Source organism: Pyrus communis, chromosome 8 (assembly GCF_041283825.1).
Source record: "Pyrus communis isolate YQ-2024b chromosome 8, ASM4128382v1, whole genome shotgun sequence".
Taxonomy (NCBI): Eukaryota; Viridiplantae; Streptophyta; class Magnoliopsida; order Rosales; family Rosaceae; genus Pyrus; species Pyrus communis.
Window position 1 is genome coordinate 17,246,491 of NC_142572.1, and position 26,940 is coordinate 17,273,430.

At 37.1% G+C, this 26,940-nt stretch overlaps 2 protein-coding genes and 2 pseudogenes across 2 annotated transcripts; all 4 read right to left on the minus strand.

Annotated features, from left to right (window-relative positions):
- Window positions 1-7,187: 7,187 nt before the first annotated feature.
- Window positions 7,188-9,032, minus strand: LOC137717238 (ribosome-inactivating protein SNAIf-like). Its single transcript, XM_068456536.2, has one exon. It carries the CDS (start codon window positions 8,989-8,991, stop codon window positions 7,339-7,341), a length of 1,653 nt encoding a protein of 550 aa, XP_068312637.2. The 5' UTR covers window positions 8,992-9,032; the 3' UTR covers window positions 7,188-7,338.
- Window positions 9,033-15,680: 6,648 nt separating this feature from the next.
- LOC148695222 (putative disease resistance protein RGA1) lies at window positions 15,681-17,266 on the minus strand (annotated as a pseudogene).
- On the minus strand, window positions 16,918-18,370 carry LOC148695223 (putative disease resistance protein RGA4; annotated as a pseudogene).
- Window positions 18,371-23,444: 5,074 nt separating this feature from the next.
- LOC137718350 (NAC domain-containing protein 72) lies at window positions 23,445-26,587 on the minus strand. The gene is made up of 4 exons (XM_068457879.2): window positions 25,855-26,587; window positions 24,999-25,283; window positions 23,938-24,327; window positions 23,445-23,855 (listed from the first exon to the last, which is right to left on the minus strand). The coding sequence occupies exons 1-3, from the start codon at window positions 26,551-26,553 to the stop codon at window positions 24,211-24,213; spliced, it is 1,101 nt and encodes a 366-aa protein (XP_068313980.2). The 5' UTR covers window positions 26,554-26,587; the 3' UTR covers window positions 23,445-23,855; window positions 23,938-24,210.
- Window positions 26,588-26,940: the final 353 nt, after the last annotated feature.

The window sequence follows — 26,940 nt, forward strand, 5'->3', positions numbered from 1 at the left end:
AAGACCATATCCAACCGAAGGGTACAGAGGGTCAAAAATAGCCCGAAAACCGTCTCCAACCGAGGGCTAGGCCAGAGGGCTCGTGGAATCTAAGAGGGCCCCACGGAATCTGAAAGGGCCAAAGGGCTAGCCAGAAAAAACATTAATTATGTCGGTTATAATCGAATACATTTATATTATTTAATATAAATGTATTCATGTCGGTTATAATCGACAAGAATGCTTAAGCTAAAATTCAAATACAACAGCTAGCTGACATCGGCTAGCCATTGCATTTGATTTTTGATTTTTTGATTTTTTTTACAATTTTATTATTATTTTTTATTTACAAAATTTTTCCTATAACTTCTATTTTTCATATATATTTTTAAATTTTTTTTTCTATAACTTTTATTTTACAAAATTTGTTTCATATATTTTTTTTAAATTCCATTTTTTCCTATAACTTCTATTTCACAAATTTGTTTCATTTTATTTTAAATTCTATTTTTTTTTCCTATAACTTCTATTCCACAAAATTTGTTTCATATATTTTTTTTAAATTATATTTTTTTTCCTATAACTTCCTAAGCTATTATACAACATTAAATTAAATTAAGTAACATGAAACAAAATTAAACGAAAAAAAATTCAACGGCTAGCTGACATCACTTAGCTATTGGATTTGAATTTAAGTTGTAGTTTTTAAATAATAAATTATGTTTGGCCCTATGACCCTTGGTTGAAGACGGTTTTTTGTGACAGGGCTAAAACGAGCCCTATGGTCCTTTGGCCCTCGATTGGAGACGGAGGCAAATATGGCCCTGTACTGTTCATTAAAATATTAATATCTTGGAGGGCCAGAGGGCTAAAACGAGCCCTTTGGCCAACTCTCGGTTGGAGATGGCTTAATTTCCTCGAAGATGTATTTTTGTTTTGTATTATATATTATTCTAAATTATGGAAAGGAGATGAACTTGAGTGTAAAGGAACGAGCACACTATGCTAACTAATTGGCTTAACTCACATTTGATTAACGGTATAGTTAGGAAATCAAATTTATGCCTAGGGAACAAAACCCATGATCCCTACTAGGGTTTGCAAATAACACAATTTCATCAGCTTGTGTGGGCATATGGGCTAAAGTGGGAATCGAATGTGGGATAATGATATTACACATGGAAGAAAGCTCTGTATATCTTTTTCCCTAATTTTTGTATATGAACACATGAAAGAGAGGCCAACTGGTGGGAGCTGTTTTAATAAGTACTTTTTGAATAAGTGCTTTTCAGCCGAGGGAGCAAGATTGCCACATAGCAAGGAAATGAGTTTCTGATACAATTCAATTTCCTCAAGACAAGATGATGAAATGTGACACGAAAAGGACACACAGATTGCACATTTGTAAAAACCGAAGCAATGGCATTAAAGTTTAAACCAAATAATTTGACTAAGGAGAGAGAGCATGCCAGTGCTTTTGTGGTCGATGGGGAATTGACATATCTGAAAAATATCAAAATAAAAAAAACAAAAAGATTAGAGATGAATCGGCATTCCACAGAGTCCACTTGCAAAATTTTGGGTCAGAAGCAATCACCAAAATTGACTTGTGAGGGCTAATTAACAAACGCAACTTCCTCCCAATACAAAGTGAATGAATCCAGATTAATTTATGGTACCAATTTGTCAGCTTTTAACTTGCACAACTCATAGACTGGACTCCTAACTAAACTTGATCAATAATGAATGCATTTACCAAACAACCCCTGTTTTGTTTATTCAACTATAGCTGAACCGAGATCTATATTGATTGTCATATTGACACAACAAATTTTCGCCGTCTTCAGTTTTGATAAAATTGTACATATAAAACAAATAACACTTTTAATCAAGGGCGAAGCCTCACGTGCCCAACGAGATTGGAGGGTTTGGTCAATAGATCTCCGATGCCTAAATCAGTTTCTCTATAGAGTTTAGGGCTTAAGTGTGTAGCAAAAGTTTACTATAAATTGGTAAAGATGGGGTACTTATAGAGCTAGGGTCGGCCACATGTGTAGGGCTTTGCCCTGACATGTGACTGCATTCGATTGGCTAAGGGAGCTTGACGATGTTTTAGTAAGCTGCTCAAGCCTCCCGAAATGTTGGATTGCACGCGAAAATCTTGTAGACTTCGTCAATTTAATAAGGATTATTTTTTGCTCTACAGACACTATATCAACTATCAATATGTCAATTTATGTTTTTTTTATATGATGATATGATTGTTGATACGGGTGTCAAAATGTATCTCGTTTCAACTACAATTTAGTAAAATCCTTCTTAAAATATCTGATATGTCTCTAACATTATAAAAAACACATGTTAGTTGTAAAAGTGACTCGTTCAAAGTATATAAAGAAAACACAATAGCAAATTTCAATAATTTCCACATGGGTAAACAGAAATTGGGGAAGAGAAGAAGGGAAAGCTCTTTAGAACTTGAAAGGGAAAACAAAGTAGACATGCACAGAGGTCACAGTTGATTTGACTTTTAGATTACACAATCCCCAATGTGTTTGACTTTCGAGCATCATTTGAAAAGATTTTTAAGTGTTAAAAGGTGGGATATGTGTGTTAAAAGGTTAATAACTTAAAAATTAAAAAAATTTATCACTTATATAATAACACGTGATATATTATTCGTATTCCCGTCATAACTAAAAATTTCTCTATCATTTGTAATGGGGAGAAGAGAAATTTGTCCCAATTTTATGGGAACTTCAAACAAAAACATATTCGCTCAGCTAATGCAGCACTATCTCAACGCCATATGTGACTCCAATTGTCACGCCTCCTTCGATATCGCTTAAAACCAAATTAACTAGAAATTTATACTGGAACACGGAAGAATATTTAGTCTTTTGTGAATTTCTGTTTATAAGTGTTTTTATTAAAAGTAAACTGAAGTTTTTATTCAGTTTCCAAATGCATTTTTAGGTCACAGCTAAAAGTTCTTTGAAAATCTTTTGCTAAACATTTTGTCAGAAGATAACAATTTTTCTTTGGTGCAGATCGGCATTGTGCCAAAGTTTTTCTAGCCGTCCGATATCATCCAAGGGCTAAGATGCATCACCTGGTAATATGTTGTTCCCAATCTAATCGCAAATTTGGAAATTATGAATAAGATGATACAAAAGCAAGTAGAATGTGAAATCTCAAAATTTTTGAATTGTCCAGCAAGTTTTTGGTCGAATTTTGACGAATTGGCCATTCATGTTGCTTTCTGGTTCGTTTTGAAGGAAATCAGGAAAAAAACCGAGCTTTTTAGATTTCAACGAGTATGTTTTTGGATAAACAGCAGAAAACCACCATGTGCAAGTGAGACTGTCTCACTCTCATTTACAAATTCAAATTGTGGTTTTCTCATTAAATAAATTTTCGATAGATGTTTTTCGTTAACATAGTGAAATATAACAGTGGAATTTTGAGGGAGAAAAGCAAGACCAAGATCTTGTGGTTGAAGATTTGTTTAATTTGGAATTCATCTTAATTTGGATTTTAATGAAAGGTAATATGGGTGTTGCTCATCATCTTAGAGAAGGAGAGTTAATTCTCAAAGTTCCAAAGTTCGCTTTGATGACAAGTGAAAGTCATTCATTAAAAGATAACAAACTCTATGTTGTTCTCAATGCTCATCACGCTCTCTCCTTTACCCAGGTGCTTTATCACTCATTTTTTATTTTTAAATTTTGATACCCAATTGTTTAATTTTCCTGAATTGAAAAACTCAATTGTTTGCTTTTGGTGAAATTAAATTACTTTATCGTTTTTATGCTATGTAGATATTGGTTGTTTGTTTACCATATGAAATGGGGAAAATGAAGGGAGATAGGGGATCGGGGTGGGGATGAAATTGGTACCAGGTGGAATAACTTGCAATTTAAAATCTATATATATGTTTGTCTGACTAGTCAGCAATAGAAGTGGGTTGGAAAAACCGAAAAACGAAAAAAATCGGATCAAAAACCAAACCGAATATGGTTGGTTCGGTTTCGGTTTTTAAGGTCCAGAAACCGGACCGCACTGAACCGATATATGAAAATCATATACAAATACCTCAAAACCTAGTGGCTTGAGGATTCAAACCTCTTCCCTCTAGGTTCGGATAATTGCTTCAAACCAACTTGTTGTTAGCTTTGTGTTGCTATAATTGTACAACTAAGTTATTTATAGGTATTCTAATCTTTATGCTTTATGAAATTTCTAAAGTTTACAAACCCTAGCCGACTTCCATTTTAGTTTTCACTTTTCTTCTACACTCTCTCTCTCCCCCTTCGCTACTTTCTTCGTCTATACTTCCTTTGTTCCTTAGTCTCTCTCTCCTTCCTCTGTTCTTCCAAATCACTTTTTCTCCAATCTTCTCATGTCCTCCTCGCATATTCCTTCTTCCAAACCATGATTTTCCCTCGCCCCCTTCGAATCGGAACCCATCTAAATTGGAAGATTCTAATCCGGATTTTCATATCTTTCACAGGTAATTTTTGAATCAAAACGAATATGATTTATATTGTGATTTTGCTTAATTAAAATGAGTTTTTCTTTTAATTATTTTGTTGGGGTTTTGCATATTATAATCTTTCAATTTGGCAGCAAGGAGAGGAAGCTGGCCCCAATCCACCATCTTTATTCCCAATGCAAAAGAGGGATCTCGGGAACAAAGCAAGAACATATTTCTTTATAATTATTGTTTGATGATTTGTTGGTAGCAGATTTCCTTCAGATTTGCTTTATAATTATTGTTTGATGATTTGTCTGTGAGAAAAGAAAACCAATTGAAATCGATGAAGAATGAAGAGCAAGCTCGGTTCCTTATTGGGATTTCGCTCTCTGACAGACCAAGATGGCAACAATTCCTCCTTCGCTCTTCTGGGGTCTTCTTTGGCTAACTCCAGATTTAAAAAAAAAAAAAAAAAATCATGGGAAAAACCGAACCAGATTGAAACCGAATTGAAAAAACCCAAAACCGAAAAAAACCTAAGAAACATCAAACCAAACAGTAATTTCAGTTTGGTTTTCGATATTGGCCAAAAACCGAACCGAACAGAACCGAACCCACCCCTAGTCAGCAACACTCATCAACTAAGATCAGATATGTTAGTTTACTCATGACAGTAGTAGTCAAGTTTAAGCTCAGTTTACTAAAACATTCCTGGTTAACTAAGATCCATTTTAGTGCATATTTTTAAGTCTGACAATCTTAGTTGCATGGACTTAGCTCTTTGCAAATAATAATGAATATACAACACAAACAAAGTGTGAGATAAGTAAACTAGAAAAACGATAAAATGCATGAGATGTTTTTGGCCGGAAAAACCCACCTCTGGGTTAAAAAACTGGGGACTCTCCACTGAGTTCAATCCATTAGCGAAATTAAGATTCTTACAAAGTAACCACACAAGCTCAATTCCTAGATCCTAATATACAGAGCAGCTTGTACCTTTGTGCAACCTTGCCTTTCACGAGGTGAACTCCTTCGGTCTTCATGAAGTGGCAGCTCCTCCTAAGCTCTTCACTTTGTGGCACCGAGATCCAATCAACTTATGCAAATGATATTATAATGAAGTTGATGTACATTTGACAAGGGAAGCCAAACAATATAACTAGACTTCACATAAGGGGTCGTTCTATTAAGGAGTTAGCCCTTTCTAATCACTTTGAGCATGAAGAAAGTAGCCTACTTGTAGTTGACGGCTAATCCTGGGGTCTGGTTTCTTTATTTCCACATTGTGTGGTTTAGAGGATAAGGTTTCGACTATTGTAGTCTGACAACCAAGTCCTATGCGTAGCTCAGCTCGCCTAATCTATTATCACATTTTCATTAAAAAAATAAGAAGTGAGCAGGAGAGAGAAGTGCGAAAAATTATCAAAGATAAAAAGTATTTTCGCAATTTACACTACAAAGATAAAAACCAAATGATATCATTTTCCAAATGTATTAATTTTTATCTCTCTATGAAATGTTTAGAAAGTGTTGTCTCAATATGTAAGATCCCACATCGCCCAGGGGAGTGATCCTTATATGTATATTCTCATCTCTACCTAGCACGAGGCCTTTTGGGAGCTCACTGGCTTCGGGTTCATCGAAACTCCGAAGTTAAGCGAGTAGCGCGCGAGAGCAATCCCATGATGGATGACCCACTGGGAAGTTCTCATGTGAGTTCCCAGAAACAAAACCGTGAGGGCGTGGTCGGGGCCCAAAGTGGACAATATCGTGCTACAGTGGTGGAGTGGGCCCGGGATGTGGTGGACCCTGAGCCGGGATATTACAATTTGGTATCAGAGCTAATCCCTGGCAGGAAGTGTGCTGACGAGAACGTTGGGCCCCTAAGGGGGGATGGATTGTTACATCCCACATTGCCTAGGGGTGAGGATCCTGTAAACCTTATATGTATATTCTTATCTCTACCTAGCACGAGGCCTTTTGGGACCTCACTGGCTTCGGGTTCCATGGGAACTCCGAAGTTAAGCGAGTAGTGCGCGAGAGCATTCCCATGATGGATGACCCACCGGGAAGTTCTTGTGCGAGCTCCCAGAAACAAAACCGTGAAGGCGTGGATGGGGCCCAAAGAGGACAATATCATGCTACGGTGGAGTCGAGCCCGGGATATGATGGGGCCCCAAGCCGGGATGTGTCAATTTGGTATCAGAGCCTAACCTTGGCCGTGGTGTGCCGACGAGGACGTCGGGCCCCTAAGGGGGGTGGATTGTAAGATCCCACATCGCCCAGGGGAGTGATCCTTATATGTATATTCTCATCTCTACCTAGCACGAGGCCTTTTGGGAGTTCACTGGTTTCGGGTTCATCAGAACTCCGAAGTTAAGCGAGTAGCGCGAGAGGTCAATCTCACCCACTGGGAAGTTCTCGTGTGAGTTCCCATAAACAAAACCGTGAGGGCGTGGTTGTGGCCCAAAGCGGACAATATCGTGCTACGGTGGTGGAGCGGACCCAGGATGTGGTGGACCCTGAGCCGGAATGTGACACAATATGAAATTAAGTATTAAAATTATACTAATTTTTCTCATCTAAAACCAACCTAGAATGTCAATCAATCAAATTAAAATCCCTAAAATTTGAAATTTAAGAATCATAATTAAATAAAAAACAAACTTAATTAATTGGATATACCGACGAATACAATTGAAGAAAGAGATACAAAGACAAAGTAGTGTGATGAAAAACCCAGAAATGTCTCATTTGAATATTTTAGTAATACACACTCATGTGTGGATACAAGACAAAATAGTGTGATGAAGAACATCCAAACTTATTTAGGGTTCATCTGAACATATTTAGTGTAGTCATTCTAGCCGGCCGCTTAATTAGAAGAACGGCAGCCATTGCTGGTTGGGTGTCCCATAGTATGGATACAAAATGATCTCTCGCAGATACACATCGCTGTTTTTCACATCCATAACCAATTCAGCATTAGGGTTTAAAATGGAACCGTCTGTCTTGAACACCCAACGCTGGTCGCCCCTTCTTAATTCACATTTCAATATGATGATTACATTTGATGAGTTGTGACCATTGGATGTGACACATAGGGTGCGATCGCTATTTACTCGGATAGTGCCTTCACTATAGAGTGCCCATTGTTGTTGATTCTTGCTGGGCACACAATACTCCATCCATACTCGACTCTTATCGTCGTTGGCAGTAAGGCACATGTCATTATACCCAATAATGGAAGTCACTGTGGGCTCCACATCATCTCCCACTCTCCAACCTTGCCTAGGAGAATGGCTATTGGTAGCTATAGTTAGGGTGGTACCCTGCGTAGCTTCGTGGGCAGTGAGAACAAGTCCGGAGCGACGATGTGTGATTGTGCCATCGGTAGATAATGCCCACTTAGTCGCTTCCGGAACAGCCGTAGTACAGTTGTATATCATGACATAATTTTTAGGGCTAGAAGTACTATATGCAGTCATGCATTTTTCCATTGACCGGATCGTCTCATCTGGTTGGAATGTCCACTTCTGATTGCGCTGTTGCCCACATGGCCAAATTTGGACTAGATTCCCATCGCTGTCGAGACCATTCTTCACGTCAATGCACAATCCTTCTAGACCGCTTATGCGTGTTGTGCGGTTTTGTACCGCACATATTTCATTGTCAATTTCCTTGCCCATCACAACGTTAACAGGCATTTTGATTATGTTGGGAAAGGTCACAGCATGGCAGTTGTAGAATAAGAATGCGACACCGGCCATGATGCTTGAACTAACACTGTCTACAAGGAAAAGATTGTTGTTGGTAGAGCGAAGTTGAATGGACTTACTGAAGACTCCGTTAAGTGCATGTTGTGTCTCCCAAGAGATAGCCAACCAATTGTTCTCCAAGCTCAGCATTGCATGGTCTGGTATGAAGTTAGCTTTGGAGCTTATACTGTTGCGAACTCGCTGCTCAATGACCCTGAACCTTGCTGCTTCAAAGACTGTTTGAATGATCACAAGTAGCGACGCTGCAGCCTCTTCCGACTCATGATTCCACAAGCTGGTGATGGCGTTATGTAGTGGAGTGAGTCCCAATGGGATTTTGTCCCTGGATTTCTCTGCGGCTTTCTCAAGATCAATGTAGTTGCTTGTGAATGGAAGAAAAAACCCTCTGGTATCGTTGAATAAAATGTCCAAAGCTTCATCAGGAGCGTCAGCAAGAAAGTAAGATCTAGCTGCACGTGTGCGATAAGCCACAACAGAAACATTCACCACGTCAATTGCCACGGTTATGGTGTTGTTGCCATTGTTAGAGAGATCAACCAAGAGGAAGCGTTGTGAGTCCGGCACAGATGGGTTCAGGACAGGTATATCATATATTCTGGTCGCTCCATTTGTGAGTTGGGCTCGCAGTGCTTTTATGAATTTGTTGTATGAGTTGCTTGTAGCTCCATTTGTGGCGAATGAGATGTTGCACTCGGTGCCATAGAAAAAGAGGCTAAATGCGAGAGTAATGTATATTGCTAGCACTCTCGTCATTCTGCTATATATGTAGGTACGTAATGTATTTCTGTTGGTGATCAGCAAGGTAATATGCGTCTGATTTTATAGTTGGTTCAAATAGTATTTTTAGCATTTGCAAAATGTGTTGGATGCAATTAAGTAAATGAGTGATAAAGCGAGCAGTTGGAGTTGGCAGTTGTAAAGAAAAATTAGTACCTACTTCTTGTTGGAAGTTATGCATTACCAAACCTTAAAGTCGTAGAGCCTTTAAATGGAATTGAGCCTAACACTTAAGCCCAATGAATTAAGTATTGGGTTCATAGCGAGAGGAATGGTCATAGAGGGCAGTTTCCTAATAAAGATATTGAAATAAATTGCTAGGTGTTGGGAAGGAGGATTCAAGAACAATGCTTTAGTTACTTAAGGATGAATATGAAATTCTATTAAAAAATTTCGTGTTCGAATCACAAAGTTTTGTATTTATGCTCAGAACGGTTCATATTATAAATCACTCTGTAAAGATCATCTCTACAAAAAAATCAATTAAAATTAAAGTCGTTTAGTCAATCTATTATAGCGAATACATAGATGGTTAGTAATACTTTTACTAATTCTATCATTTTTATATAATTCGATGACTAAATGACCTTAGTTTTAATTTATTTTTTGTAGAGACTATCTTTATATGGTGGTTTATACGATGAACGGTTTAGATCATAAACATAAAATTCAATGAATTGGCAACGAACAATTTTTAGTTAAAATTCATACTCATCTTTTGAGCAACCAAGTATTATTCAGGATTCGAAAGGGTTGGGGTGGGTGGGGGGTTTTGTTGTTGTTGTTGGTTTATTTATTTATTTATTTTTTATTTTTTGGGGTCAAACGAGTTGACACACCCCGACCGAGATCAGGGCGTGCTGGCCGTCACACGAAGGTGACGTAACCATGTGCACGTGCGGAAGCTAATAAGATAGTAATGTAAGAAGTACAAATAATTTAAAACTAGCATGCAAAGTACTAAAACAAGTGCTAGCGTAAGTGAGATACAAATTCAGAGCAAGACTACAGCAGTCCAAAAGAAAAGTTGCGACATAAGTACACCCGAAGGTGACCCTACGCTGGTGAGTGTCTGTCAGAAAAGCCGGAAGAACCCTCTGGGAAACCACCGAACCTGCTAAGCAACTAGAACCTGGAAGGGCGCAAAACAAAAGCGTGAGTGGGCAAAAACAAATCTTTTCTAAAACCATTAGTAAAATACTTTCTAACCCCTCGCCGTAAAACCTGTATACTTCCCAGAAAAATAACATATATACGTATGTATATAGATGTGCCAAACATGCTTAAGGGTATGCCAATCATGCTCAAGATATGCCATGTCGAAACCTCATAATGAAATACAAGTGCTCAGGTATAAATCAAATCAATAACATGTAATCTGGCAGCCGGAGTCACCTAACGTGACCTGTACGGCTGCATATAGAGCTCAAATCTCAAAATCAATAACTGAACCTGCCCACGAGTCGGAACCACCTAAAGTGGTATGTACGACAGGCCTGGGTGTAATATATATATATATACGCTCTAGTGCTACGATCACGTGAAGGCTGTGCGAATAATCGCGGGTCACCTACGAGTCGGAACCACCTAAAGTGGTATGTACGACAGGACTGTGCACCTAACTTGGATCCAAGCTGAGCGTGTGGTGCGGGAGGTGAACATCACGTGAAGGACTGTGCCCTACTCTGGGCGGGAGCACTAACACCGGGGGTGCAGGTTATGAGCTCTCTAAGCATCTCAAACTACTACTGAATGTAAATATGAACAACACTTACCTGGCACTTACCTGTGCGTCCACAGCACCCAATATGCATATGTGTATATATATATATATATATATATATATATATATATATATATATATATATATGCAACTACTAACATAACCAACGATGCATGAATAATGACAATGTAACGCATGGCATAACTAGTAAACATTACTTCAATTTCTGGGAAAATATAGTATATAGGTATATACGGAAAACCAAAAGCCCACTCACTGGTAAGTGGAAGGGTCGTAGCCCCTCTGCCTCGAGTGCGCACGCTCGTCCTCGGGGTACGTGTCACCTATATGCGAAATAACTATAAAAACGTTAACTTTAAAGCACATAACCAACTTCTCGTAATAACTTCTCATACATTGCTCAAATTGGACAAATGAATATACCAACGTGCTCTACACAACCTCAGGATAACAACCATAATTTTAGAAAAATTTTCCTCCGCCGCACGCGCCCCCACGCGCCGGCCACGCGCAGGCACGTGTCTGGCACGCTGACGGCGTCAACTGACGCCGTGAGGAATATTCCGTTAGATTTGATGGATTCCGTCAACGGCGTCAGGAATATTCCGTCACCTTCTCCGGCGACGTCGCCGGCGCCAGAAAACTGGAAAAACTTCAAATCGTGTTTGCTCGCTCGTTTTTCAACCATTTTTCACGTTTCTTGAACCAAAATGAAGCCCTAGACTAGTAGAACAACGTTATACAAGTTTCAAGGGCTAAAAACCACAAGATCATACCTGTCCACACAAACCAAAACCGGCCAACTTCGAACCAAGCTATCCCGACGTCCAAATTCGTCCAACTAAGTACTCCGAGGCTCCTTGGGACACCACCAAGCTATCTACGAGCTTAGAAATCCCAAAAACTTGGTGAATAATTTTTGCATGAACAGTACACAAATCTGCCATTGTCGAATCGACGTGAAAACAACGGGTTTCTTACCTGAAAATGGTACGGTTGTGCTCCCACGAGTTTCACGATCTCAGCTGTGCCCTTAGTTTCCTCGATCTGTGATGATTTAGTGTAGTTATGTGTGTGTCCGTACGAGTTCGAAGGAAGAAGAAGAAAGAAGGGAGCTCGGGAGAGAGAGACAGGGAAAGAGACAGAGAAAGGGGATAGAGACAGTGGGAGTGTGTGTGTGGCCCAGCACCTGCCAACACCACACCAAGCAACCAAAAACATAACGAAACGAATTAGGGGCAAAAATTGTAATTTCACACGTACGTTAACATGAATTTTGGGACGGGCTGTCACACGAGTATTATTCAGGATTCAAGAGGGTTGGGGTGGGTGGGGGGTTTTGTTTTTTTTTTTTTTTTTTTTTGGGGTGGGGGGGGGGGGGGGTGGGTGGTGTTTGAGTTCAAGGGCCGCTTAGGTTGTCTTGATTTTTGCATTGTTTTGGGTGGTGGGTGGGGGCGGGGTTAAAAAACTTAAAACCTGGGTTCGAGTTTTATTATAGCACGTTTAGTTAACTGGAATGGAAAAACATCGTGAATCGGGAAAGAAGATATAAGGAATATAATCAAATTTAGTTAACTAGAATGGAAAACGTCGTGAATCGGGAAAGAAGATATAAAGAATATAATCAAGGCTTATGTTTAGCTACATATTTTAATCTTATTTTGCTTATTGTAACTCAAAAGTCGTCACTTTACTCCTTGAAACTCAAAGTTCACTCCACTTTACCCCCAGTAACTCGATTTTGATCCCATTTTGCCCTCTGAAACTTGAAAGTCATTTTTATAAAACACAAAATTAACTCCACATTATCTTAGATTTATTTTTTTTTCTCCTAATGTTTGATTTGGATGCATCAGGCTAATAAAATTTTCTTTTCCATCTCTTTAATTTATTTTTTTAACTTAATATTCTCTGATTTTTTTAATGTTAATTCATAATGAAGATTTATGATCACATTTATTTTACATGTGGTATAGTCTTATTGAGTGTTAGGTCCCACATATGTTTCAGGATGCGACTTATAATTTTTAGAGAGAAGAGGAAGTCCACAAGTCAAAGTGAGAGAATATATCATATATGTGTTTGTGGCCGGTGGCAAGGAGAAGAGAGAGTGAGAGAGATGTGTTTGTAGAATTGTAGGGGAATGTATGTGTTATCCCTCCTACATAGTGCCTTTATTTATAGTAGTAAAATGAGAGAATATATTTCTTCATCCCCAAGGAATACAAGTTGTAATAGGAAAGGATAACTAGAATAAAATCTAATTTAGGATTTACATAATCACACTTAAACTATGAAAGTTTACAACAAAGACGACAATTAAAAACCTTTTTTATTTTTGTTAATATCATATATGAAAATTTGAACAATGAAAAAAATATCACAAAATTAATCCACAATTGGTACAACAATTAGAAATTTTCGAACAATCGCCAACGGCATCGTTTTGAGGACCTTCTCGGCCTTTTGTGTCTGACCACAGGCCATTTAAAAACCCTAGCAAAAATTTCATAGAGCAGTACCATCAACATTTTATGGCTTTTTTTTTTTTTTTTTTTTTTTTTTGAGGAAATTTTAATGAAACACTCTCAGTACTGTTCACTTGTAATGAAAAATCATATTTTTATCTTTCCATAGTACTATTTACTACCCCTTTATTTGTCATTTTTCATTAAAACTAAAAAATTTTTGAACTTTTCGTTAGTTTTTTTTTTTTTTATTAGCACCTTACTTAATGTTAAAGAGTAAATTGCCAATTTGCCCCCTGAACTATCACTCAACTTTCGATTTTCCCTCTGAACTTTTTAATTGGAAAATTAAGGACTTAAACTAATTTTTTTGGTCGATTTGCCCCCTGCTGTTAATTTTTCATTCATTCCAACCGAATTTTTGTTAAATGGAAGCATGTGCACAACATTTGTGGGTAGTTCGGTCGATTCATTCTTTAAAATAATTGAAAACCCTAGATTTCTAAAATATTAACCTGTGCAAATATGTGTGATTCTATAGCTTTTGTGTCTGAATGTCTAGTGAAGGTGCTTTTGTCCACAAATGAGATTTACGTGGTTTGCAGATGATAAGAGTTAACATTAATTTGGATGAAATTTATGAAAAACTAACGGTAGGAGGGAAATCGGTCAAAAAAATTAGTTTAAGTCCTTAATTTTCCAATTAAAAAGTTCAGGGGAGAAATTGAAAGTTGGGTGATAATTTAGGAGGCAAATTGGCAGTTTACTCAATGTTGAATACATCCCAAATAATCCAAGATTATTTATCTTCAACATTCAAAATTCCTCTCATCCTCCATGGTGGTGATTCCAACTGTTAAGTTTCCCTTTAGTGAAAAAATCTCCAACCCCATTAAATGTTACAACAACTGTAAACAAGTTGCTAATTCTGCAGTGAGTTTGAACAAATAAAGTCGAAATTGAAGAACAATAGAGAAGTTTGTTTTAGACAGTCGGACTAAAAAGTAAATTACATAAATTCTTTCTTACACACTTTAAGTACACTATTGACCAAAAATAAGCTATTAAATGCATTCCCTCAGTTTTTAGAAGGAAAATATAATTAATAAGCTTTATCTTAAGAGACTAACATAAATGATCGGAAAAAAAAGTGAATTGAACTCGTGACTTTGAGTGCAAGATGCATTCTCTAAATTATCAAATACAAGTAACAAGATACATTGTTACTAGTTTACTATAAAATATTACAAATTCAACAACTACTGTAGGGTGTGTAGATAAATTTGAAAAAGTATGCTGGATGTATTAAAATAAATTTTAATTAAGTAAATGTAGAATGTCCTAAATATATATTATGTATTCAATAATATGCGGCGGGTTAATATACCAAGGTATCCGTTACTCTGTCTGAGATTCCAAAACGCTCAATAAAAACCCTCATGAGAAACCTCATCTTATGCACACAACATGTTTGATGAATTGCCTTAATTGATAAAAAGCTTCCATTTTCATTGAATTTGGGAAATTTTTTCAATTTTATTGAATTTTGGGAGTTTTGATGTGCAACAGCAAGTTGATGTCAAGAGCTTCCCAGAAGAACCGATTAATCCGCTCGCTGCGAACAGTGAGGCTCGTACATTGTTAGCGGAGGCTCAATGGGGAATATATACTTGTGGGAGGTTAATTTTCTTAATCATTTTTCTTTATTTCTTTTAATTTATCTTCTTTTGAGCTCTGAAATGCTAATGAACTTATTAATTTTTTTTTTTGGGTACTTATTTAGGTTAATGCTGGTAGACTGCTTAAGAAATGGCATGCTCACTAGTCACTACAGAGTTGTTAGTTGCTTGGTATTCTCGGATGATGGCTCCCTGCTGATTTCGGGGTCGGAGTATGGAGGCATTAGAATTTGGTCTCGGGTAACCACTTCTTATCTTATATTTTTGTATCTTTATATTATTTTTAATTATGCACTGAAAACATATCTCTATCTGTTGAATCTCACATATTATTTGATGATAATCAAAGTCAACAGGAAAACAACCTGTGCATGCATAACTTTACGGAGCACACTCTGTTTAACGGTTGTTGTTGTAGGATATGGTGGATGCAAAGCCATTATTGTGTCAGCATCTCAGGATCGCACGTGTAAGTTACCATCCACACATAGATTGTTTGTCTTGACTTGTTGATCTTTTACTTTGTTAAATGTTGAGATTTATCTTCTCAGTTTTTTGTAGCATGTATTCCTTGTAAGTCCCTCAATATCTATTACATGTCTTTTGCATGTTATGTACTGATGCATTCTTTTTCATCCCCAATAAACAAAAAAGAAATGCATTCTTGAAATTGCACGTGTATTATAGTTTTGATTTGGATGTACATTTCCTAGGTTTGGAGCGCATGAAGTGGGAGATTGTTGAGAAATATTGTTTTCCCTACTATAATTGATTCGGTTGCACTGGATCCTGATGAAAATGTCTTCTTTGCCGGTGGTTGAGATGTCAAGATGACGTTTCCTTTTCTATTCCCAGAAACTCAACTCCAACCTTTTTTACTCCTTCCATGCTCCAAAGCCAGAGTGTATCGAGGGACGGCAATTTTCCCAAAGGAGGTAAAACTTCACATTCATTCCACTGCACAAGATAAAGAACTCTCAAATTGTTTAATGACATGATCCAGTTGGGGGCAGTGCTTCCATTATGCCTTTCAATTCTTAAAAATTCCAAATTTGGATGCAGTTGTAAAAAATTTAGTGTTTCTGCACTACTGCTGCTTCTTCTTCCCTTGTCATCTTCCCGATCTTCAAAAATTATATCCAATTCTGAGAGTTGTTGTTTGTTCCCCAGGGGTGATGCTTTCTCATCCTCACCCGCAGCAACTTTCACTTCCCCATAAAATACCATCCAGAGTTTACGAAGTTGGTCTAAGTTTCTCAAATCTCCCAATTCGAACGCTTCATCGTCGTCTTTACCACCGCCAATAGGGCACCGATCTAGTCTTCTTAGATTTGTTAATCTCCCAATCCCTTTCGGCAAGTACTTCAGTTGATCGCAATCCCTAACATAAAGATTCTTTAAGTTAATCAACTTTCCCATGCTCTGAGGTAGACTTTCAAGTGCCCTACACGTAGTAAGGTGCAATGTCTGCAAATTGTATAAATTACACACCGCATTCGGTAGCTTTTTCAAACCATAATTTTTAGACAAATCAACAAACCTCAGATGCACCAATTCACCAATCTCTTATGGAAGCTCTTTAATAGAATTACCACTCAAATTCAATGTCCTAAGATGTTTCAACTGTGACATCGAGGTTGAGTCTACAACGGTGAATTTTGAATCAATAGTTGCAAGAGTACGCATCTCACTTTTGCTGCTAGAAAACGAAACATATGAGAGTGGACCCTCGGGTGCAAGCATTAAGGTTAAATGGCGGATCTTATCACCCAAGGGATTTATTGTATTGTTACCACCCTTAACCTCCATTGTAAAGCATTCATGTTGAGTAAGATACTGTAGAAAGTTGTGCACAATATCATGTATTTTACACCTCCTGATATCTCCATCAATGTGTTTTTCAAAGTCTTGAAAGAAAGATCGCATTGCTAAATTATCAAAAAACCTTTGACCAATTATTTCTTTCTCTGTGTTTCCTTTCGAATAAAGATAATCTTGTGACATCCACAACTCAATCAAATAATCTTTATAGATCAAATGATCTTTTGGAAAGATAACACAATATAAAAGGCATCATTTGTCCGCAGGTGCCAAATCAAAATAACTCAGTAATAGTGGTTGGAAAACTTGTTGCTTAACCTCTTCAAGGTCCTATATCTTACTGTTCAAAATTTCTTGCCATTCTTTCCTCGTTTTCTTGCAATGCATGAGACTACCCATAGCCTTTGCTGCAAGAGGCAACCCTTGCACTTTTTTGCTATTTCTTCACCAATGGCTTCCAACACACCATCCTTATCCCTATTATAAAATGCCATGCTGTTGAATATTAACAAACAATTTTGTTCGCTCAACCTCTCCAAATGGATTGTATAAGTGGGAGCTCCCATCATATCAGCAACCTCCTGTTTTCGAGTGGTTACCAATATTCTACTGCCTCGAGCACCACTTTGTATTAATGGCAACTTCAATTTCTCCCACTTTCTTTTGTTTTCAGTCCACACATCGTCTAGGACAAGGAGAAACTTCTTTCCCTCAATTGATTTAGACATACATTGCAAGAAAGTTTCCAATTCATCTGAATGTGGGCTGGTAGCTTCGACACCCTCAATGATGCCTTTGGCAATTTTGATCTCATCAAAAGGGTCCGAAACACAAACCCATATTTTGATCTCAAAACAAGCTTTAACATTTTCATCGTTAAAAGCCAGCTGGGCCAGAGTTGTCTTCCCCATTCCTCCCATCCTGACAATAAGGATGACAAGGAGGCCCCTATTTTCTTGACTACTCTCATTCAACAACTTGCTAACCAAAACTTCCCTTTGTTGTTCTCTTTCAAATATGATAGATTCATCAATAAAAGAAGAAGTTTTCTCTCGCTCAGGTTGTTCACTGATCATTCTCTCTGTGAATTGAAAGTTATATGTTTCTCTTTGCTTTGCAATCTCATCTAAATTTTCATTCAGACTTTTGATCTGAAGAGCAATGTCACGATGAAGAATTATCCGACGGACTTGGCCGAAACAAAAGCAAGAGGAAGGAATAGAGAAACATACCGACTTCATCTTCTTCTTAGTAACATGAGAAGTACTTCCACCGTGCTCTTCTTGTTTCTCAATTTGTTGTTTCAGTATTTCAGTGTTCCACTCATCCAGCACATTGTTCATCTTGTACGATACATCTTTCAGCTGCTCCAGCCAATTTCTGATGTTGGCGTCCCTCACTTGCCTCAGCTCCGCATCCTCAAGCACAGCATGAATCACTTTAAGTTTGGCCTCGAATTCTTGAACATCTTTGTCCACATTCAAAACCAGCTTCACCTCTTCTCCGACGTGTTGGTAAGTTATGGAAGCCAGTTGTTCGAGAAGCATGGAAATGAGTGCCTCAGCCATGTTTCGGTTAGCAGTGGAAACACAGAAAAAACAAGAGATATGAAGTGAGAAGAAGAGGATTGGTATGGTATATGGTATCACCAAACGGAAGGTCATCGGTCAAAGTTCGTAGGCCAAGCTCGCTCACAGTTTTATGCAACGGACATGAGATTCCGTCGGTTAAATACTCTTTTACTCGACCAGCAGGTGTGTCACATAGAAATAAATTTACGCGACGGAGATGATCTCACACCTGACCATACGCAGGTTTCAATTATGCATCAAAATTTCATCACAAACCTTAATGACTTGTGCAATTTCACACTTGCAATAAACAAAATTTGCGTCAAGTTAGTGGAGTAACGCGGTGAGTTTCAAGTTGCAGTGGTTGTTGGCAAGTATGCATCAGTGTTTAAAATATTGGTATTGGTAAAAATATCGATAGCAAATTTGTGAAAATATCAATATCGGTTGTTTCCGATGGAAATGGTGAAAATTTACTCAAAAACGTGAAAAATTAAAATAAAACTTTAGGGAATATCATATGGCAGTTTGTCAATATTACTGATATATCGGAAATATAGATGAAATCTATCCATTTTAGCCTAAATTTAAGAGTTTATCTGATATAAAGTGAAGTTTAAACTTCACCCAATTTCCATATCATTTTCTCATTTTTCTGATCTTTCCATAAAAATATCAGCTGCAAGGAAAAAATTTCAAACACTAATTATAAATGAGTTGGTTGAGGTGCAAAATCAAAGATAATAGTAATACTAATTTCCTCGGAAACGTGCTTTTGTTTTGAAGAATATATTAATCTAAACTACTCCAGAGAGACGAACTTGAGTGTAAAGGAAAGAGACACTACACTAACTAATTGACCTAACTCACATTTAGTTCTAATGTTATAGTTATTGAATCAAAATTATGCCAAGGGAACAAAACCCATGATCCCTAGGGTTGCAAATAACACAATTTCATCAGCTGGTGTGGGCATGGGCCAAGGTGGGAATCGAATGTGGGAAAATGATATTGCACATGAAAGAGAGGCCAACTGGTGGGAGTTGTTTTAATAAGTACTTTTTTAATAAGGAATTTTAACGAAAAGCTCCCGGTACTATTTACTTTAATAAAAAACCACATTTTTACATTAAGAAGTCAATCTTGGTACTATTTACTTTACCATTTATTTTGTCCTTATCGTTAAAATTCAAAATTTTCAAACAATTTTCATTAGTTTTTCTTTTTTAATAAGTGCTTTTGAGCTGAGGAAGCATGATTGCCACATATGAAGGAAATGAGTTTCTGAGACAATTAAAGTTTCTCAAGACAATATGACGAAATGTGACACAGAAGGACACACAGATTGCAGATTTGTAAAACCAGAGCAATGGCATTAAACCAATTATTTTGGCTATGGAGAGATAGCATGCCATGGCAGTGGTTTTATTTTATTTTATTTTTTTGTGGTAGATTTGAAATTGACATGTCTAAAAAATATCCAAAGAAAATTAAAAAGATTAGAGGTGAATCGGTATTCCATAGAGGTCTACCTGCAAAATTTAAGGTCAGAAGCATTCACCACTTGATTTGTGAAGGATAATTAACAAATGCAACTTCCTCCCAATATAATGTGAATGAATTTGAACTCCTGACAGGACTCCCTACCTAAGGTTGATCATGCATTTACCAAACAACTAATGTTTTTTTTTTTATTCAACTGTAGCTGAATTGAGATCCATATCGATAGTCATAGCGACACAATATCAATTATTGATAGACGTATTGATCAAAATGGTTTCTGAGATAGACATAACTCATCACTTTAGTCTCTGATATTTGAAATCGATAGAATTGATTACTGAGTTTGTTCACCCTTAATCATTTTGGTCATTCCGCGAAAGATCTGTGTTAAATAGGACTAAAATGACAAACATACCCTCTATTTAATAAACAATGGCCAAATGATTTGACAAAAGTAAGAATATTTTTATTATTTTATCGTTATTTAGAGAAATTTTTTCAATAAATGATCAAAATAATTGACGTGGACAAAATTGGGGATTACGTCTATTGATTATACATCACAGGGACCAAAACGAAGAATTATGTCAATCTCATAGACAATCTTAAATAAAAAAACCATTGTTGATATGTTAATTTATGCTATTAATATGACTGTTGAAATGAATCTCATTCCAACTACAAATTAGCGGATTCCTCCTTAAAAGATCGGATGTGGATGTAACATAATCAGAAATTGTGTTAGTTGTAGAAGAGACTGGTTCAAAATATATAATTAAAACACAGTAGTATTTTCCAATAATTTTCACAGGGGTAGAGAGAAGTTGGGGAAGAGAAGAGGGGAAACCACTTATGACGTGTTTACCAACCGGGGTTGGAATGAAATGAAAGGGAATCATTCTCGATTGAAGGGATTTCAGTGTTTACTAAAATTTTAGAGAATCAAAAATAGATGGGGTCCATCTAAAATCCGGAATCACACTCTGGAAATTCTCGGATTTGGATTCTTAGGAGAGACCTGGTATTTGGATTCCTGGAGAAACTCTTCATCCGGATTCTAACTTTTATACCGAAACGACCCTCATGATTTTTGGTTAATCCGAAAGTACCCCAACAACTTCACCTTTCCAACCCATCACAAAGTCCTGCAATTTCATCTTTATCAACTCACGGTGAGCTCCAACGACGATGGCTGTGCAAACAAATACAAAACCACATACAATGATACAAATCAAAACAATCATGAGAATCAAGTTTCTAATAAAACCCAGAATGATAGAGAGATATGGGTTCCTTCGCACCTCTGTTAGAACCAAAGAGGACAGAGAACTTTTTTTTTTCCTTGAAGACGGAGACTATCCTGTTTTGAGAACCAAAGAGGGCTCTGACCACTTTTCTTCTTACTACTTATTGCAATTTATTTTTCTCTTTAATAAATTATTTTATGAAATATTTTTTTTATTCTTAAAATCAAATAGAGATAGATGTGCTTCTACATGGTACTAAAATGTAAAAATATTTGCTCTTTGATCTTAACTCCTAACTAAAATGTTATTAAAAATAAATATAGGATAAAATAAAACAAAAAACAGTAAGGGCATTTCAGTAATCTTATTGATTTATATTCCGACTCATCTGAATTAGTAAACAACTTATATGAACTAAAGTTCATTCATACTTCGATTCCAGAACATTTAGGTAAAAGCTTCAACAGTAATCTGATTCTGACTCCTCCTCAATTCAATTCCTCCTCAATCCAATTCCTCTATTTTGAGTACAGTTACGTAAACGCCCCATGAGAGAATTGAAAGGATAAACAAAGTAGACATGTACAGATGCCACTGTTGATTTGACCTTTAAATTACACAATCCCAGATTTGTTTGACTTTCGAGCATCATTTGTGAGGAGGTGGATTGTCTACTCTCTTATTTCCATACTCTTTATATGCATTCTTGTTTGTGTGGTCACGGTTAAACCACGTCAACATTTTATATTCCTATTACTTTTTGTTTTATTATTTATATACAAAATTAATATAAACTATTGACGTGGTTTAACCGTGACCACACATCATAGGAAGACATGAGGAGAGTATGGAAATAGGAGGGCAGACAATCCACCTCCCATTTGTTATGGGAAGAAGGGCAATTTGTTGCGATTTTCTAGGAACTTAAAACAACCAAATAAACTAGAAATTTATACTGAAACATGGGAGAAATTTTTTGTGAATTTCTGTTCGTAAGCGTTTTTGTTAAATTGCACTAACGGTATAATTGTCATTTGCATATGAAAGACCTCCAAGAACCCTCTGACGATCTGAACAAGTGTTGGTGGAGAGGTAGTTTATGCCTCCATGGATGTGCAATGACTAGGTATTTAGCGAAGAAGATTTTTTTTATTTTTTATTTTTTATGTTAAACGATATCGTTTTGAGCCAAATAAGTTAAAAAAAAAGAAGACTGCTATTGCTAAAAAAATTAAAAACTACTATTGCATGACCCGCTACACATACCACTTTTATTTTGTTACTTATTTTAACAGTGCATTCGGCACAAAAGCCGATCTACCCCAAAGAAAAATTGTAGACTACGGCTACACGATATCAATTATTGACAGACGTATTGGTCAAAATGATTCCTGAGATAGACATAACTTATCACTTTGGTATCTGATATTTGAAATCGATAGAAGTGATTACTAAGTTTGTCCACCTTCAATCATTTTGATCATTTTGCGAAAGATCAGTGTTAAATAGGACTAAAATGATAAACATACCCTCTATTTAATAAACAATGGCCAAATGATTTGACAAAAGTAAGAGTATTTTTATTATTCTATCCTTATTTAGAGAAAAAATTTCACTGAATGACCAAAATAATTGACGTGGACAAAATCGGGGATTACGTCTATTGATTATACATCACAAGGACCAAAGCGAAAAATTATGTCAATCTCAAAGACAATCTTATATATATAAAAAAACCATTATTGATATGTTAATTTATGTTATTAACATGAGTGTTGAAATGAATCTTGTTCCAACTACAATTTAGCAGACTCCCTGAGCCCAAAGATACCCCCATGGCTTGCCACTAGTTATCCCTTTTTTTTAATAAAAATTAATAATTTGCACAAGATAAGCATTTTAGTTGACAGAAAACAATTTTAATCAAACCAGGGACACGAATTAAACTAGTTAATAATAAGAAAAACTAATAAAAATAGCTTAAAAACTTTGAATTTTAACGATAAGAACAAAATAAAAGGTAAAATAAATAGTTTTAGAATTGACTTTTTAATGTAAAAATGTGATTTTTCGTTAAATGAATAGTACTACAGGCTTTTCATTAAAACTCTCGTAATAATATCCAACAGATATTTTTGCTTCTTTAAGGGTGTCTAAAAAAGATTTCATCACAAAGCCCAAAGGAAGCCACAAATGAGGCCGAACAGCTAAAGAAACAGGTACAGCCCAAAGCTAACAGCAAAGACACTAGAATAAAACCAGGACGACTTTACAGACATAGAAAGGTGAAGAAGATGAAGACGACGAACAAGCGTATCAACAATGAACATAACCTTCTGCAAAATGACGGGAGGTCACGATACGATAACAAAGAAACCTATATACTAATCAGAGCATTTCCAGAAAATGTGACATGATAAGAAGTTGTATAACGAATAATCAAAGCTGATTTCCCACAGCTATTCATCATGGAATTACAAACATATTATCAAATGAATGTCATCATCTTTATGTCGAAATTACTTAAAACCCAGAAATGTTTTCTATCAAATCTTTGGAATATGAAAGAGAGATGAAAAACAGAATCAGACAGTAAAATAGGCCTTGCTAAGGGAGGCGCTAGGCAACGGAAAAACATAACCTTTCCAAAAGTGCAAAGTATCCAAATGTAGATATAAGGCAGCAGGATTGAAATCCGGCTGAAGCGGCTGATACTAATAGATTCGATATCGGATTTACCATCATCAGACGTATTAGTCTTTCTTGTTCCAGTGAAGCCCTTGCCCCTTTTTAGGCACAGAGCAAATCTGCGTCCCCAAAAGAAAGCAAATGAATATTTCTTGGCATGAACTGAAATACAATACGTTGAATGATTTATGTAACTATTACCTTTACAGGTGTTGGTGCCCGCCATTCATCTCTCTCCACTTCGTAATCAACAGTATACTTTATCCCTTAATGTTTCTTAAAGGGGTTTCAGTACTTAAACCCTTCTCATCCTCTGCTGTGCATTTAAACAGAGCGTATACACAGTTTGTCTCAAGCGAAAATTTAGCACCTCAGTAATTTAGTCTGAAATTTTAGGTTGATTCCACCTCTTTGAGATCCAGAGACTCCCTCTAATAAGAACGATCCAGTTGCTTTACCATTTATATTGGATGCTCAATCGATGAGATCATCCAACTCTATAAAATCACCCTCCATAATGGAATGTAAGTGCTTGGCTGCCAAATTATCAAGCAATATAGGATTCCCACCACCAAGCACAGATGCTGGCACCTGCACAGAAAGAAATCCAAATAATTTAGCAGAAAAAATTATAGTTTAAAACAGGATCAGACGAACCATGTAATGTAACAAGACGTAATGGAATCAATAGTACAGTAGTATTACACCAGCATCAGAAATTTTCAAAAGCCACATGTGTCTAGAAAACTTCAGACTCTGACTAATTCAATAATTTTGAGACACGAAGTGCATAAAATAACAAATGGGAAATTTCTAAGGATGGCAAAATGAGATTTTGGAGATTGTCAAGACTCCATCTATAGGTTTTTACTGTTTTCATCTGTTTGGAAGCATACGGATATTTCTGACTGCAAAGTGCAAAACTATCACAAAAAGAGCATCAGAAAATGTCTGATGCTAATGAAAGACACGCTTAGAATAACTGTCCCAACAGAAAACAATAATTTTAAACCAGTTTATCAAGGTAACAAACTTCACAAGATGTCCTTTAGATTCTAAAAAATAAGGCATAGTACCATTGATGTGGCAGAATGAAAAACAAAGTAAATTATTGAAAAGGAATATCAACAATTGAAAAATGAATTCTATTGAACAGCTATGTAAGACTCTGTCGTTTTTAAATAGTATAGTATATCAAGCATGTGAATGATGAAAGTAGCACTAACAGTAGTAGCACAAGAATTTGTTTAAGGTGCATTTACCTGTTCATTAGACTGAATTCTTGATATAGAAACAGGCCTTGTCATGACTCGATCATCTAGCTCAGGGTCCAGCCTCGGATACTTTGACATCTCATTTTTCCTAGGCACAGAAGTGTCACCATGCACTTCATTTTCACTACTACTGGGAGTATGAAATCCATCATGCTGAATTCCAATGTGACGAACAGTGCAAGCACTTTCTTCAGCATAAGAACTTAAACCATGATCTGATACTCTATTTCCACTACGAGATCTCATCAAAATACGGCAAAGGACAAAAGCAGCCTGCACATGAACAGACATACGACATGTTACTCATGTGCACACATGCCATTATATTTAGCACCGTGTAGTAATGACTAAGGGGAGTATCAATCGTATGGCATAACGCACAATGCTTAATCGGCTAGAGAGCTAGACCATGGTTGAACGTCATGAAGAATAAATTTGCAAAAGAGAGTGTCAAAGCCTACATTTCTACTCATGTCTCACCGAGTAAAAAAAAAAATTTCGTCTATGCTTACACAGCCTATTGGGTTCTAATGAGACATTTCCGATAACTATCTACTCGCCAAACAAAACTCAAAATTCTCAACAGCTCAATAGATATGGAAAATTATTCGTCCAACTCAAATATTAAGCAATTGAACCAAAGAAATAAAAAAGGAATAATGCCCCTTTTCCTAATTAACCGGAATCACGCATAAATATGACATTGATACAACAACAACAACAACCAAATTATACAAAACAAGAAAAAATATTACATGAATTCTACAAGAACTTCAAACCCTAATAAGGCAATGCCCCTTCATCCAAACCGAAATGCGAAAAATCGACAGTGTACGAAAATTACCTTAACATGATCAACCTGAGCATACTGATAGAGAACCCAATCAGTCCTTACGGCGTCGTTTGGCAAATTCCCCAAATAAAACACAAAGCGCGACCTCCTCCCCAGAACCACCTTCCCTCCACCGCCCACCACGTCCCTAACCCGCCCTTGCCTCCGCCAATACCCGCCCTTCGCCCTCCTCTCCTTCAAAACCCTAACCGTGTAGCAGAACCAGTGCCTCTTCCTCCCTCCGTGGCCGTACGAGTAACACGCGCTCTCCGGCAGCTCGAACGGATCGTGGCCGTACAAATCGAGCTCCCTGATCAAATCGTACCCGTCCGATTTCCCCGCCTCGGCGGCGTTCTTGTTGGGGAGGTAGTGGCAGAGAAGCTGCGCCTCCGAGGGGTAGAATCGGCAACCGGGGGGCAGCGAAAGCAACGACGTCGCTTTAGGATCTCCCATGCGTAAATGGAGATCGTCAGCTTGTTCTAGGGTTTCCGGAATTTCCGATTCGAGCTGCGGAGGTTTTCGACTGCGAGAAGAGGGGTTTACCAAACGGGGACTCGGGGGTTTATGGAGTAAACGAAATAGCGTACCCCTGAAGCTTTCCATCGTGGCGATCCGGTGCGGCTGAGCTGTACGTGCTCCCGCGCATTCCAGCCTTTCAGATGACGCTGTGGGTTTGTTCGGATTACGTGGATGTTGAATGTAAAACGACATGTCGTGGGGGTGGCGGGTGGCGTGGTTAAAGCGAAAAGTCAACGGTTCTGTTGGGTACGATATTGGGTTCGGTGACATAAATGCAGACCGAAAATAGAAAACAAAAAGACATTGAAATTTCCAAAACCCGAACAATTTTGTAAGTTAAATTGTTGGTCGCGGTTGTACGAGATGTGACATATTTGGCACGACGGGCACGTGCCGGTCAAACCTCCAGCAAGGTAGGACAGAACAAATATTTTAGAAAGCGAAATTCATTCAAGAGTGGATCCTCATCGGATTTTCTTTGTAACGATTTTGAGGATTTTTTAATTATATTCGTTTATTATTTATCGTGTAATTAATTTTTATTGGGTACTATTTAAATTCAATTTTAAATAAAAAAAT